Source organism: Stenella coeruleoalba (genome assembly GCF_951394435.1).
Source record: "Stenella coeruleoalba genome assembly, chromosome: 4".
Classification (NCBI taxonomy): Eukaryota; Metazoa; Chordata; class Mammalia; order Artiodactyla; family Delphinidae; genus Stenella; species Stenella coeruleoalba.
In genome coordinates, this window is record NC_137149.1 from 33545942 (window position 1) to 33558611 (window position 12670).

At 34.1% G+C, this 12670-nt stretch overlaps 1 protein-coding gene across 3 annotated transcripts in view; it reads right to left on the reverse strand.

Annotated features, from left to right (window-relative positions):
• GSTCD (glutathione S-transferase C-terminal domain containing) overlaps nucleotides 1-12670 on the reverse strand; it is a 130558-nt gene that overhangs the window by 116998 nt on the left and 890 nt on the right. For all 3 annotated transcript variants that reach the window (XM_079919580.1, XM_079919581.1, XM_079919582.1), the window contains exons 2-3: nucleotides 4658-5098; nucleotides 3557-4024 (exon numbers count right to left, since the gene is read on the reverse strand). In XM_079919580.1, the coding sequence (XP_079775706.1) occupies nucleotides 3557-4024; nucleotides 4658-5077 (888 nt within the window). In that variant the 5' untranslated portion in view covers nucleotides 5078-5098. The remainder of the gene's footprint in view (nucleotides 1-3556; nucleotides 4025-4657; nucleotides 5099-12670) is intronic.

Genomic DNA, 12670 nt, shown 5'->3' on the forward strand with positions numbered 1-12670 from the left:
TACGGCACCACATTCATTAATTACACCTGAGAAGACATATTTAAGGATGAGGCTAATGTTAAATGTGTGAAATGAAAATTAAATTTGTTCCTAAGAAATGATTTTTAAAAGATGTTACCTGGCTGATAAGATCAAAACATTATAAATACCAGTTACTTAAGGACAAGAAAATAATTTATTCTCAAAATATTGGTAAAAAATTGCTATCAAGACCACAAACTGAAATCCTACTGGCTTTGTATTTAATTATAGCAAGAGGCAGAAAAACTTGTATGAATAAAAAGAGAAGCAAGATATTACACCTATCCAAAAGATCTCCTCCTCTGCATTACCTTCCAGTCACTTATTATATAAAATATTTTGTAATTCTTTTATGTCATTTCCTCAGTCATGTCTACCCTTTCAAAAACACATCATAATCAACAAATGTTTAGGTGAGCAGTGTAAGCAGTATAAAAAATAGTAAACAACCTGTCTAAATGGAAATATAATCCTAGTTCAGGGTCTTTTCTTATTGTCTAGAACTGGTGAGTTAAAACTGAAAATTCTTAAGGACCTAAGGAATAGGACAGGGGATGGAAAATATAAATTAACTATGGAATCCATAATTTTTGCAATATGCCAGCCAGTAGTGAGACTCCCATTTTATTCTCAATTTTATGCCAATGGGAACAGTGAAAGAGGTAATTAACATAGGTATTTTTGCTCAAAAATCAATTTCTACAATGATTTTACTTTAGTAATAAATGCGTCATACTTTTAAAAAACTAAATTCAAAGCATTAGAAGTTAAAATGTATTAAGTTAAATCATAAATGTTCAAGTTACAAAAATATTTCATAAAATGTCAACTTCTCTGTCTTCCAGGAGTAGAATAATCTTTTAAATAGTTCTATCAAAGTGTACCTGTTTAGTAGCAGTAACTTAAAAATAACTATAAAATGTTCTGGCATCAGAAAGAAGCAAGATTTTGCCTTAGTATGGTTATTCATTATTATTTCTCCCATCTGCTTCCTATTCTGTGTACTAGAAGGTTCTAACAAATAACGGGAGGGGGGAATCATAAGATGCATTTTAATTTATTCTTTTTTAATCCATTCCTGAAACTTTCCAGAGGAGAGGATTTTATCAGGCACCTTCCAGGAAGAAGTGTTGGGCTATCAGTGGTTAACTTTGCACACTAACATCCTATGAAGAGGAAGAGAAGCTTGGAGCAGAGGTTTAGATGTAACACCTCAGCCTCTCTCCCTGCTGTTGTTTTGCATATTTGGCTTTATTCTGTTTAGCAAAACTGGGTATTTTCCCTAACTCTTCTAATTTTGACCTCTGGTATACCAAACCTTGAATTAGCAAAATTGACTGCTCTTTCATATTCTTGATCTTATTCCTGTGGCTAAATACTTTGGCCCTAGATTCAACTCCATGTTTCTGATCCAAACCTAGTAACTTGAACTTCATTCCTGATCATGAACTTGATCTTAATTCTGATCATTTGGACCACTACTCCATCACCTCAATGTGTGTTAATACAAGTGTAAAGGCTCAGCTTCATAGCCACCGTCTGAACTAAAATGGCTGCTTCATAACCCAAGATGACTTACAGGAGGAAAATAAATACAACAGAAATAACATCAAAGCTTTGGCAAAGAAAGATTAACTCCTGAAAGAAAATGTGATGATCTAGGAAAAATACAAACAAACAAAGGAAAATATTTAGAGAATTCGTTTACATAATGTCAAAACAGAAGAATTTAATCATAGAATAAATGTAATAACAAAGTTTTCCGCTATTTTAAACTGAGATGAAAACAGAGTTCCTTAGTTGTATCAATATTAGGTAGATTTACTCAGCAGTGGTCAGGCTGATGTCCCACCTGATTAAAGGGGGAAAAAAATCCTCTCAATTAGGAACACCTCCACCTCAATTGATCCTCATCAGGTAAACAGTATTTAAATTAAGCTAAAATTAAATGCAATTTAGCTGAAGATAGATGTCTGGATAATGATCTAAAAATAACCTTTATGCAGGTGAATCCAATTTTTATGTTTTGTTGCCTTTGAAAGCAAATAATCAAGTCTTCTCTATCACCTTGTTTGATTTTCTTTGTAGCACTTACCATTATTTAAATATGTATTATTTATTTGTCTACGTGTTCATTTCTATCTTCCCTATTCTTCTATTTCTATTAGAATATTAACTCCATAAGGGCTGGGACCATTTCTGTCTTGTTCATCACTGTATTCCTAGTGCATACAACAGGGCATGACATATACAGTAGGCTTTCAATAAATTTCTCAAATGAATGAACTAATGGTAGTGCCGCTTTGATTCGATTTTTATGAAATTAGGAACAAATAGTTATCCAAGGAGACCAAGAAGCCATGAATACCAACAGTATTTCCTAATATGCACCAAATGACTGCTCTAATGATTGAAGTCGGTAATAACAGCAGAGGTGGGGGACTGGGGGGAGTCAGGGACAAGAGAATTTAGAAATCGTTTGACTACGAAAAAGAAAAAAAATCTATGTTTTTCTCCCCACCCAGCACCATGGACAATATGAATACACATGACGTTTACAATACTAATCAACATCTAAACGATTCCTAGATCTCTTGTTCTCACATCCTTTGATTCTGAAGTTATTTTGATTTCTAATCTTGTTTCGTTTACATTTTAAAGAAAAATGTTCTTTAAGAAAATGCCAATTGATTAATGCCACCTAACTTATTAGTGAAGCCTGGTCCCCAAATATATAGATTTTCATTAGAAATCTCTTCTCATCTGTCAGTAGAGATGCCTGAAGTGTTGGTGATATATAATCAAAATGAAATCTAATATCTGATTCCTTCGTAAGGGAAACGGTGAAATGCTTCAAAGTGAGAAAAATGCAGTTCTGGAAAACCAACTGGAAAGCTGCAGAGAGCTCTAGCTTCCCATGTTCACTCTGATACTACTTTTACCTTGTCCTTTTTCCCTCCACAGACAGAAAAAAATACATACATACATACACTTATATATGTATGTATATAAATACGTATATATATGTACACACACATATATGTACACAGACATATACATATATGTGTACCTGAAAAAGGAAACTTTCCTTATATAATCTCCCACAGCACTGAATACTACTGCCAGCTATGTAACATAACAGAGACGAGGGTAAAATATTTCTGATTTAAAAATATTTAACATAATGAAATTAGCATTTGAAGGAACTACATAATTATAAAATATAGCTGACAAGAGTCTTTAGTATTTTAATACTGGAACCTCTAGTATTAGAAGGTGATCACCACAGCATTTTAAAATTAATAATTATAAAGAATGCTAATGTTTTTAGCAACTCAAAACTAAAAGTCATAATAATTACTAACATGTATTGAAGGCACTATTATCATCTCTATTTTACATATAAGAAAACGGAGACAGATATTAATAACTTGCCCAGAAGCATAATGGTATTAAGAAATGAAATAGGGACTCAAACCTGGGCAGTTTATAGACTGAAACATACAGCAATGTATCCACTCCTGATAAACCTTACCAAAAAATGATGGATACAGGGCAAGAGCACAATATCTGCCAAAGTGAAGTACAGGCCTTCTACAAACACATGGTCCAGAGGCGGAAGGTCAGAAGCTTTCGTTTTTCTGACGTGAGCAGGCTCCCTGTTGGCAGGAGCTGGTTCCTCATGTACTGTGAGCTTTGAAAATGCCACTCTCAGTTCCAGGCTCGCCGATGAAGAGTCCACCTCTTCAGATGTTTCCTGTCTATGGACCTTGCTCTTCGTTTCTTCCTTAGAAAGGGAAGGCCTAACCCCAGCAGCCTTCTGCTGCTTCAGCTTCTGCCGCCGGAGTTTGTCATCATTATGTACCCTAACAGGCTCACTAAGCTTCTTCTCAAGCTCTAGTATTTCAGCAGGGATAGCTGGGGGCTGGTCAGAAGATTCTTTGAGAAAATTCTCAATAGCTAAAGGGATGGTAAGTTCGCATAGCCTGGTCCACTGACTAACCTGCAAAACAAAACAAGAAATGAAAGGATTCTTTACTTTCAACATAGCTTGAAGAAAAATAACTTTCTATTGGGAAATAAGACTGGTTTAGAGAATTTAAGTCTTGAGCTAAACCATCTCTGGGCTAGGCTTTTACGCTCTATCAAGAGACATTACAGTGCTTCAGAAGTGATAACATTAAACAATGGAGGTTCAGCATTCCTGTATCTGGAATATATGCTATTCTCCTATGTCCACTTACCGAATAAATCCTCACTTCCCAAAGCCTTTAAAGTACACTCCCCCTAAAAAAGCTCGGTTTCCGAAACACTGCTACTTTGAGCTCCTGTTCATATGTAAAATCCCCTTTAAAAATCCTCAACGTAATTAAAAGGTGAAGAAAAAAAAAAAAAAGAGAAATCTTTCCAAAAATAATGTCTCTAAACCTCATAAATTAAATCTTAAATTCTTATCTTCCAATACTGCACTGAAATATCGGTATATGTGAAGGGCTATTTTAACTCTTTCATTGGTTACTGTAGTTTCTTTTAAGTAAATTAAATTTTATTTTCCAACAGAAAGTTCAAATAAATATTCAAGTGAATGTGTTGTCACTTATGGCTTTAAATAACAGAAAAGAGACATTATACTTACTTCAGCACAGGCTTTCAAGCAAGTCTTCTTAAAACCCAGAAGTTCCAAAATTTCCTTCTTTGAGGGGTCTGCTTCATATGATTTCTGGATTATGTGTCTCAGAACAACAGCAAGTCCTGCTCTACAGAAATTGTCTGGTCTTTCTACTACTGCAGGTAAACAGCAACTCTGGACTATTGGTGGAAGCTCTTGCCTTGAAATAATCTGTATTTCAACATCCTCAGACAGTACACTTTTAAGTAGTGAAATGCCTGTGCTTTCTCCAGTGAGGACTAAGCAAACTTTAAAGATTTTGCAGTCACAGTATGATAACAAAAATAAAGTTATAGATGTATGAAGAGGAAAGATGCACCCTTCTTTTTGGTGAGAAAAGTCCAAGTATAGATATTCTTCTGTAAGACTTTTCTTAATGCCTTTCATTTTCTTCTTTCATTGGGTTACCTGAAGCATAAATTGAAGTGGTTATAGGTCTTAGAATATAGGAATTGCAAAGCTAAAATAAAAGATGAACATTTTAAAAACATTTTCTAGAAATCAGCAGGGATTTGTGATAGATATGATTCTACAAGAATTGGTTCTTGGAATGAATAAATGGCTTCCAAAAGAAAGATTCCTACCCTGCCCAATTAACTAGTCTTAAGGGTGATTTTATATCCAGCTCCTTTAAAAAGAGCATACCTCAGGTGCTTGGCAATAGAACTCTCCCAGTCAAGTATTGATACTTCGGGGTCTCACCACAGGTGAGAACAAAAGATGAATAGAATGGGACATAAGAAATAACCAAGAATACCTAGAGTTGTCTGGGGATAATAGCTCTGAGAAGCTTGATGAATACTGCTTGTTTTATGCTCCTAAAATATAATAATTGAGGGGGGGAAATATTCATTCTCTCACAAGAAATGGATTCTCCCAAGGTGGATTTTGATATGTGATGAGCTATTGTATGCTGAATCACAATAGAAAAAAATATTTGAAATTCTCCATAACTTAGATGTTGATAACTGAGATATCTCAAAGTTAACGTGTCCAAAATCAAGTTTCTTATTCTCTCCCTACGCCCAAAACCTGTTCCTCATGAATCTTCCCCATTTCAGTTAATGGAACACCATCCTTCAGCTCTTCAGGCCAAAAACCTGGACAATCATTTTAAATTACTCTTTTCTTTCACACCCCCATAACTAATCCATTAAAAATTTATTTTGGCACTACATTCAATATATACCTAGAATCTGATTATTTCATTCCATCTTCATTGCTTCCACTGTGATCCAAGCCACCATCACCTTTCTTCTTAATTACAGCAATTGCTTCCTAACCCTGCTTTCCATCCTCTAGTCTATTCTCAACATACTAGCAAAAATGATACTGTTAAAAATGAAATAAAATCACGTCACTTCTCTGCTCAAGCGCTCTAATGTCTTCCCATCCTACTCAGAGAAAAGGCAAAGCTCCTGCAATGGTCTACAAAGATCTCCTTGATCTAATTCTCTTTGTCTCTTTGTCCATCTCATCAGCTCTCATCTTCGCTCACTGCTTCAGCAAAAGTGGCTTGCTGTTCCTCTAAATCACTAGGTACATTCCCACCCCAGTGCCTTGGCACTTGATATTTCTAGTGCCTAGAACACATCCATACCTCCTTTAAGTACCTACTCAAATATCAACTTTTTGAGATGTTCCCTGGCTACTGTATTTAACTTGCAAACCCCAACTCCCACTTTTCCTGAAAAAACATTTCCATCCCCTTCTATGCTTTTCTTCACAGCATTTATTACTACTGTAACATACTACGCTATCTATTTTGGTCTTAGCCCAATAGAATGTTCCATGAGAGTACAAATTTTATTTTATTCACTGCTATGCTAAAACAGGACCTGCTATATGTATATGTGTGTGTGTGTGTGTGTGTGTGTGTGTGTGTGTATATATATATATATACACACACACACACACATATATATGTATATATGTGTATATGTATATATATGTGTGTGTATATATATATATATATATATATATAGAGTCAAGAAATATTGAGTGAATGCATGGACGAATAGACATGTTGGTTATTTTAAAGATGCAAACGTACACAATCTTGTGGTCAAATTATTGATGGGTGTTTTCAAGTCACAATCCTTAAGACTTTTGTCAATTATGACTTTTTGTTTGATTTCTACATTTCCTGGGTCTAAAATTCCCCATGTTCTAATACATAAATCAAAATTCCAAAACTGACACTAGATGGCACTCTTTAAAAGCATTCACCATGTAACAGGAAAATGGTATATTGGAGAAAAAGTTATTTTAAATTATTTAAAAATTATATTAAAAGCCTTTAAAAAGTACACATGCAACTCTTTCTTTTAAGTGTATTTGAAATATTAGTGCACCTGAATTTTAGGGTGCTAAAATTTACTAAATTTCCTTTATATTCTAAATTCCTTAGATTTTTTTTTTATTCAAAAGCAAAATAGTTAAGTACTCTTTAATCATCTTGGTCCTCAACTTTTTTATTAAAGGGCTAATAATCCATTATAACAAAGGGATATTGTTAGTAAAGTACTGTCGTGGAAAACTTCTTGATGATGCAAGTGATCACCAGTGTTTTATACTTCTTTTGTTAAAACATAACAGATCTGCACCATGGTTTGTTACTTATTTAAAAGATTATCTAAGGGTAACTTATTTCATGTAATTTAAAAGCAACAACACTTTAACCCATGGAAACCATTTTCTCCCTGAGCTAACTTAATTACCTTTTGGATTATTTTTTCCTCCACCTAGAGCTGATTTTAAAACAAAATATTAAAGGGCATTTGTTAAAGCTCACAGGCAAAAGAAACCAACATTTTGTAGAAAATCGATAGTCTCTTTGGAGAGTTTATCCCTATATATCTATTGCTGATTAATTTACCAATCCTCTTAACTCCCTTTGTTGACAGTGAGATGCTATAAAGATCCCTAAATGTTTCCCCAATAAGCAGATTTGACAGAAAACATAATCGATTTCCTCATTTGCCCAGCAGTCTAGGAAATAGTAATTAGAGACTAGTCCTGCTAACACTTAAAAAAAACACACACACACAAAAAACTAAAAACATCATACTATTTTACAGCTTTTGATTTAGGATATGCAGAAACATTTTTTTAAAAATTAAAGTACATGTATATTTGCCACTTCCCAAGGCACATAAGAACCTTGAGAATTAACTTTTACACATTCTAGAAACTTTTTTTGCTGTGAGCACTTAATAAATGCTAAATGTCAACAAAATAGAATAGCAATAATCTGCCCTTGGAGATATCTAAAAATTAATGAGATGCCTAAGAGAAAATGCAACGTACTGCTGATTCTTTTTAAAGATTTTTTTTTTTGATGTGGACCATTTTTAAAGTCTTTATTGGATTTGTTACAATATTGCTTCTGTTTTAAGTTTTGGTTTTTTGGCCGCAAGGCATGTGGAATCTTAGCTCCTCGACCAGGGATCGAACCGGCACTCCCTGCATTGGAAGGTGAAGTCTTAACCACTGGCCCGACAGGGAAGTCCCAGTACTGTTGATTCTTAACATAATTTATTTCTTTAAATATAGATGTTTTTTTTTTTCTTCCCCTTGAAGATTAAACATGTTACTTAATGATCTTAGAGTTAAAAAAAAAATTACTCTCCCTGGGCAATTTCTCCACATTAAATACTACTGTAATTTCAAAAATAAATATTAAGTATTAGCAAACCTGTACAAATTTGATATCTCGTTTTGGCTTGTACTATGTCTTTAATTTTTCAAGAAAGTAGAACACAGTTTTTGCTTAAAGTCTGCAAATACCCTCAAAAGAAACCTTTTTTTTTTCTTCTTCTTCTCCATTTCTACCTAGAGAATTCCTTATTTTATTACTTTTATGTCATGAGCTTTAAAAAAGGTAGGTGCTGTAGAATCATCCCCTGGGTCTCCAACACACAGAGCTGGGGGCATAGCTCTTGTTAGTCCAGACTACATTCCTGCCAAGCACAGAAGTGCTGTATGTCATTTGCTTTCTCAGCTTTGACAGGTGCCACACTGCAACTGTTCCTGTGATGGACTGAGAAAGCAGCAGACAACACCACAAATGTGAGATACTGAACAGAGCTGATGGAGTGTGCATCTCCTCCCTGGAAAGGCCAGCCTGCTTGGGAATGTTGCAGAGGGAATAAAAACAGGTAAAAAGAAAATACTTAAGCCTTGGTTTCATTATTTGGGAATCTTTAAAGATATTTTTAAACAAACAAAGTAGTCACAGGTTTAATTAGGAATTTAATCTTTTTTTTTCATTCTCATTCCAATTAATATATCTTGGTGTTGATAAAATGAAACATTTCACACATGAAAGGGGAAATGAGTTTAATAGGTGTTTTCTTATCTAAAACCATTTTACTACTTTACTCCTTGCATATGTATATAGAGAGAGAAAGAAAAAAATACCATAAATAAGTATGAAAATAAGCATACTTCTCTGGAAACTGGAAAAATAGTTTAAAACTTTTGTGCTCAAAATTCAAGTCTGGATCTATGGCAACTAAATATTACATAATAGATAAATAAGTTGTATATTATATATAAAGACCAAAAAGTGTACAACTGCAACTAAATATTAACCAGTTGATTTTTTTAAAATAAGAAATTATCACTGGGCCTGGGATTTGATAGGAGCTTAATAAATGTTAAATGAACAAAGAATACAACTCTAAATAATATTATGTACATTTTATTGTCCACCAGCTATGTGCTAGCACACAGAACTTTTGTGCACTACTTCAATCCTAATAATCTTTAAAAGTACATTTTACTCCCACTACATAGATAAGAACTGTACTTCAATCCAAAAGCATTATTTGAATCTATAAAAGGATCTTATTGGAAAACATTAAGGAATAGGTATTTTTCTAACATAAATAGCATTACTTTATAAACTTCATAAATTGAAGCATATTGCAATTTTATTACAGCAACAATTTCACCACAGTGAAAACCATCAGAAATTATGTTATTCTAAGCAACTGTCCTTGATAAAAACCTCCATGCTAAAGGCAGTTATTTGACAATTCTCAGCACTGGATTAAGTTTTTTGATAGTTCCTTCCTAATTCCCTTTATTGGATCTTCCTCAGACCTCTTAGTGACGTGTAGCTCAGTACTTTACCCTATTCTCAACTTACACTCACCCCTTTGATTACTGGCTTTCAAAATTTGATCATGCCACTCAATAAGAAATAAACCTTATAATGAAAGTCATTATACACTGAATAATACTGAAACAAAAGAATCACCAAGAAATATCCTACCACATGAGATATAACTGACAGTTCACCCTGCTTTTTCTTTCTTCTTCTTCTCCTCCAGGGTTGTGTCATTGTTTTAATGTTGGTTAGTACTCACTAAAGTGATTCCATGATCTATGGGCCACAACTTACAACGGCACTACTCGAGGTGATTTACAGTGTCATAGGGTTAAATATCATCTAAGACTCCTATACATGTATCCTACTTGACATCTTCACTTGGACATTTTTCTAAACCTGTTCCTCTTTCCTCAAGTAGTCCCCATTCTTGATAAAACAGCAATACCATTTACTTAGATGCTTGGGCCCATAATTCTGCAGTCTCACTCAACTTCTTTTTTTCTCTCTCTTACCCTATTTCTACCTTTGAAATACATGCTAAATCTAACTTCTTAGCATCCCTACCAATAACTTTAATCTAAGTCATCACTAGCTCTTACAAAGACTACTGCAAAAGCTCATTAACTATTTTCCTCCACTCAATACAACTGTCCATTCTGCAACTATAGTCAGGGTGATCCTTTAAAAACATAAATCAGTCCATGTCCTCTCTTCACAACCATCCAATGGCTCCCCAGAACATTTAAAATAAAATCCAAATTTCCTATCATGGTCTCTAGGGCCTGATGTGACCCTAGCTGTGTTTCTTTTTTGACCTGATCTTCTACCCATCTTCCCTCTTGTTCACTTCCCTCCAGCCAGTTCTCCTTGCTGTTCTGGGAAGACGCCAGCAATGTCCCCACGCTTGAGAATTTTGGTACCTGCTATTCCCTCTGCCTAGAATGTTCTTCTCCAAGATATTCACATGGCTTGCTCCTTCATTTCACTGAGGTCTCTGAATATTAACTCAGAGCAGCCTATCCTGAGAAAAAGGACTCCCATCACTTCCTAGCCCCTTATTCTGCTTTCTTTTTCTTTACATCACTTTTTTTTTTCAGCTGTTATTCTAGACGTTTATTGGAATTATTAGGTCAATTATTTGAGAAACCCATACACTCATTCAACAAATATTTACTGAGTTTGCTACTATGTGCGAGGAATACAGCACTTATTACCTCACATATCTCCAGTGCTGAAGAGTACTCAAATTTTAGTTCGAGGAATGTTTAGTTCAAGCCTTAAATTATGCTTTATACTTCCAAACTTCTCAGGGAAAATAAGGGATCTGTGTTGAATTGAAAAGATTTTCTCCAACCAAATATTCAAAAAATCTGTTTGTTACTGAGGCTGAAAGCTGGGGAGTCACAAAATGTTGGAATATAAATGTGACACCCTAAGTCCACTTGAATATTAACTGCTTATATTGTACAGAATAAATAGTTCAAAGCAGTTTACAAATACGAAAAAATCACAAACTCCTATTTTTCTTAAAGATTCAAATTTAAATTTGAACCCATTAAAATTCCCCACTACAATCAAATGTTCAACATTATGAATATTAGAACTTAGCTTGTGTTTTATACATAACAATAACAGTATTTGGTTGCAAATCTCACTACTTTCTTTCAATAATATAGATAAACAAAGAAAAGCCTGCCTCTACAGAGTTAGATAGCAGCTTATTACCTTAGATAGTAAAGTTTAAAAAAGGAAAGAAAAAACTGAGCCATTTCAGTGCTCACTACATTATGTAATGTGAGGACACATATCGTTAAGTCCTAGAGGACAAAATCCTATGATTAAAATTAGCTGCTTATCTGGGCAAGAAGTGAAAAAAAAAAAAAAAACAGTTTAAAAAAGCGTACTGTAATCTTAGCCATAAGGGAAGTGTGTCCTCTCTGGAGAATCAGGGAATCATCTGTTGCCATAGAATCATAATGCTTGCAGCTAAGCCTGACCTCAAAATTAATAGGGATCCACAGCATGAAATGCTAACATGTTAGAAACATCGGCAAGCCTGAAATAAAATTACTGAATACCCACAGCTACCAATACCCGTGCTTATTATGAACTAAATGGTTTAAATCCTTGCTTTCCAAGTACTAATCATAACAGAATTCAGTAGGCTACTTTAAAAACTTGAAGATAAAAACAACATATGCTAAGGAACTGTGTATACTACAGATATTTTAGTTGACTGGCCTCAAAATTTGTTAAGTTTCAAAAAACAATTTGTTAAGTTTCAAGGTCTGTTAAATTGCTGCTGTTACCCACTTGCATACTCAGTCTTTATTCTTATTTCAAATCACGGGTGATATAAAAGCTACAAAGTAAACACGGGTTAAAACAAAACTAAAAACAAACCCCCCAAGACCCTTATGGGCCTTCTACTACAGAAGTTAAAGTTTGAGCTTTGTTTAAAGCAGGCAAACATGTAACAGAAGTGTAAAAAAATAAAAGAATTGATAAAATAAATGTCAAATCTCACTGAGTTTTTCAGATTTATTTTTGAAGTTAGGACTCTTAAAACAATGCCTTCAGGTATAACTCAAACATAATTTCAAATAATAAGTATGCTTAAGGCAATCCTTTCAGTAGTGTATATTCCCCACCAGGCAGCTGAAAAGTCACATAGCTTAACGTTTGATTTATTAAATATGATAGCAAATCACTCAGTTGTATTTATAACAAAGAATTTATTTTCACAATATTTAAGTGACCATGGTTAAAATTTAAATTGTCACCACTAGTTTTTGCCAGCTTTTGCACTTTCTCCTTTAAACAGTTTCTAGATAAGCTTAGAAAAAAGTAGTACTCTATCT